The following is a 4,145-nucleotide window of genomic DNA, read 5'->3' on the forward strand; positions in this document are numbered from 1 at the left end:
TATCCATGCAGGCATTTTTCTAAAAGCTCATATCTTGTAGTTAAGCTCATATGTTGTATTCTGACTCATTGGACTGGAGCTAAAGCATCTAGTCCTATAGACCAAAATCTCATTCATACTAATATCTGGGCTGAACATTTTCCTTCAACTATTTTTCAATGAGATATTGGGGTTTTGAGTAATGTTTTTTTAATTTTCAAAAATGTGTCTGTGTTCAATGCAAAATTTCCTTTTTTCATCAAAATATTGTAAATGGGGGATGCAGTGCCTCCTGGAAGTTGTAGTTTGCTTCTTGTGTCTGCATTCTCCTCTCTGGCTGGCATCCTCAGTTGGACTACACCTCCAATAATGCATCATGGTCTCCCATTTTAATAAGTGGAACCTGTGCAATATGGAGTCCCTGTTCCTGCTGCAATATGGGAGATGTAGTCCAGATGGGGGATGCCAGCCCATTGAGGAGAATGGGGTCATGAGGAGCAAACTACATATCCCACGAGGCACTGCAACTGCCTTTTGTGGCCAAAATCTCTCTTTTCAAGTGTTTTGCTGAAAACTAACAAATTTCCATAGAAAAAATGTTTTGACCAGTTCTCCTACAGCCTCATTATTCCAATACAGCTGTGCAAAGGCAGGGGGCTTTAAGTGGCTTTGGAATTAGAAACTTACCCATATGTATTATTGCATGTTGCTGAAAAAAAATATAGGTAGGTTACTCTGGGGTTTGCAGACGCTTGCCTCCATTGTTTTTTTACAATTTACAAAGTTAACCAAAAAGTACTCTTCTGTGAAGTTTTGGGATCATGTTAATGGACATATTTGTAGCTGTTGTAACAACTGCCTATTGCATCAGGCCAGGTGAAAAAAATATGATATACTAAGGGAAATATTTTCAAAGGTATTTATGTGCCTAAAGATTCAGATAGGTGTCTAGTTAGATTTATTAATGTTCTTAAACAGGTCACTGGTCAGATTTTTAAAGGTATTTAGGTGCCTAGTGGGACTTTCAAAAGCATCTAGGAACCTAACATCCATTCAAATCAATACACTTTAGTTCTTGAGGTTCTTTTCTAAAATCCCACTAGAAGAATAAGTGAATCTTTAGGCCATTAATGACAGTTTTCAGAGTAGCAGCCGTGTTAGTCTGTATCCGCAAAAAGAACAGGAGTACTTGTGGCACCTTAGAGACTAACAAATTTATTTGACCACGAAAGCTTATGATCAAATAAATTTGTTAGTCTCTAAGGTGCCACAAGTACTCCTGTTCTTTTTAGGCCCATAAATGCTTTTGATAATCTGGCCCTAAGTAGATACTGAATATAGTTAAAAGGGATAGAATAACAAGGAAGTAGTTGTAGATTTGGGGAAAGGAGATCTTTCCGGTTTGGTTAATCTTCCTTCCTTCCTTTCTTTTCTTCCAGAGAATACATGGCACACATGCAATGGGAAAATGAAACATCCATCACCAAGTTCATCCTTCTGGGATTCGGGAACCTGAATGAAGTTCAAATTCTGCTTTTTGTGCTGTTTCTGGTGATCTACATTCTGACCGTGGCAGGGAACCTCCTCATGGTTGCGCTAGTTGTGTATGACCAGCACCTTCACACCCCCATGTACTTCTTCCTGGGGAACTTGTCTTTCCTGGAGACCTGCTACTCCTCAGTCATTTCCCCCAGGTTGCTGGCTGGGTTCCTGGTAGAGGATAGGACAATCTCCTTCAGGGACTGTATCACACAGTTATTTTTCTTTGGTGCTTTGGCTTCCATAGAGTGCTTCCTTCTTGCAGTCATGGCTTATGACCGTTATTTAGCCATATGCAACCCACTTGGCTATAAGGTTATGATGAACTTCAGGTTCTGCTTTCAGTTGGTATTTGCCTCCTGGATAACTGGTTTCTCAGGCTCGGCTTTAGTAGTGGGGATGGTGCCCCAGCTAAACTTCTGTGGCCCCAATGAAATTAATAATTTCTTCTGTGACATGGAGGAGCTGCTCAAATTATCCTGTGCAAAAAGCCCCCTGGTGGAAATGGTCATTCTGGTCTCCTGCTCCCTGACAGCCCTGATCCCTTTCCTCTTCATAATTGTGTCTTACATTCTTATCCTCTCGGCCATCTGGCGAATTGCCTCCTCCACTGGGAGGCAGAAGGCCTTTTCCACCTGCGCCTCTCACCTGCTGGTGGTGAGTCTGTATTACGGGACCCTCATTATCATGTACATGGCACCATCGACAGAACGGTCTCCAGGCTTCCATAAAACTCTGACACTTATGTACACAGCCGTCACCCCGATGTTCAACCCCATCATCTACAGTCTGAGGAACCAAGAGGTGAAGGGGGCCTTCGGGAAAATCGTGATGCAGAATTTAGGCATGATTTAGGCTGTGATTTTCAGAACAGCCTCAGGAAGTTTAGCTCCCAACTCTCATTCGCAGATCAGTGCCTAATTTCTTTAGACCACCTTGAATAACCTAGCCCAGATCTCAACAGAATTATGACAATTGCCTACAATCTTAACTGGATTTATTAAGGATTTCTTTGATTGGGTCTTTCTTCTTCCCCAGCGTTACTCAAGATTTCACAACACTGGGTCTGAAAAAATTCCTGTGAAGTGAGAGGCAGAAAGTTTGAGAAGGGACTTATATCATGGCCCTTATTGTCCAGCTGGGTTTGAAGTGTCTTTGCATGGTTGCAATATGAAATGTGGACACTAAACTTTGGTGCCTTAGATATTTTTAAGATCTTTGATTTCCCTCATGGTCTTTCCTCCACACACAGAACAACAGCTCCTCCCCCCAGCTTTATCTGCCCAGAGCCTCGCTTAAAAAAGCAGAACATGCAGAAAAAGCATTGTGCATGGCCAAGTGTTCAAGGTTGGAAGGAGGGTAAAGCAGCTGTGAAGACATTTTTGAACTGAGTCCCTCTTCTCGGTCTGAAACAACATGGCACTGCATAGCTGAGGCTCTAATACTGGAATTTATCCTTGACAAAATATGAAGTCTGTCTGAGATTTTCAAAGGAGCCTATGGGAGTTAGGCATCCACATCCAACTGTAATTTGGGTGCTTAGTTCCCTTCACTTCCTATGGGAATCCCAGCCTTCCTGTTTGCGAGATGCCAAGGCTGTTGTGGCTTTGGGAGTACTGGCCATCACCTGAGCTCAAGAAAATCTCTTTCACCAATTGTAAAAAAACAAACTTCAGAACATCTGAAACCAGACAGAGGAGGACAGTGATTTATGCATCACAGTATATTGCCAACATCTGGTTCCCAGAAGGAAGCATTTCCATCAGTAAGTTTTCTGAGGAAAGCTGTTCCACACTGACCTGAATTATACAGGTGTTTTGGGAAGAATAAGTCTATACACTTCTTTCTTATTGCAAAGCCTCATGGGAAATAGTTATTTCCTGTCCAATTCAAGGATTTGCATTAGTACAAGCAAGTCCCAAAACTTTTAAACTCAACCCATCACCATTATGGACAATTTTGTGTCTCCAAAGCTTTGTTCTTAGCAATGCCCGGTGTGACTTGAGTTATTTTTCTCAAATGTAATTGCATTTAGTGAAACAGCCTGATGAGTCTCTGGGGGGAAATGATTCACATTATGATGAAGCATAGTTTACCTTTTCGAGCAATGATGGTCCGTTATAATGCCCGGCCTTTTGCCAATAGTCATCCTTTATTTCATGGACATGCTGTGCATGACTCATTCTTGACACATACTGCCATCTAGTAGTCACCTCACAGAATAAATCTCTCTTTCACATCAAGTATCATCTGCTGACATCTAGTGGCCAATATACACTTTAGGGGACCGTTTCTCTTTTTCACCCACTTTGCTCCTGCCGGGTGCTCACTTGGAGTATAACAGCCCATTTATCAACCATTTCTTTTGCTCCCCACTGAAACATTATCAACTACATTCTCCAGTGGTGTAAAATAAGGTTGCTCCACTGAAAATAATGAACCGGATTGCCATCTGGTTTAAAGTGACGTAGCTCCATTGGAGTCAATGGGCCACATTCCCCTATGGTGTAAATTGATGTAGCTCCATTGAATCAGTGAGACAGATCCCCAGCTGCTGGGAATCAGCCATAGCTCCACTGGAGCCAATGTCCCAGATCCCCAGCTGCGGGAAATGGGTGTAGCCCCAT

At 42.3% G+C, this 4,145-nt stretch overlaps 1 protein-coding gene across 1 annotated transcript; it reads left to right on the forward strand.

The window, feature by feature from the left end:
• Positions 1 to 1,425: 1,425 nt before the first annotated feature.
• Positions 1,426 to 2,373, forward strand: LOC101944089 (olfactory receptor 5AP2-like). Its single transcript, XM_005312394.3, has one exon. The coding sequence runs from the start codon at positions 1,426 to 1,428 to the stop codon at positions 2,371 to 2,373; it is 948 nt and encodes a 315-aa protein (XP_005312451.3).
• The last annotated feature ends 1,772 nt before the right edge of the window (positions 2,374 to 4,145 follow it).

The sequence above is a fragment of the Chrysemys picta genome, chromosome 12, assembly GCF_011386835.1.
Source record: "Chrysemys picta bellii isolate R12L10 chromosome 12, ASM1138683v2, whole genome shotgun sequence".
Taxonomy (NCBI): domain Eukaryota; kingdom Metazoa; phylum Chordata; order Testudines; family Emydidae; genus Chrysemys; species Chrysemys picta.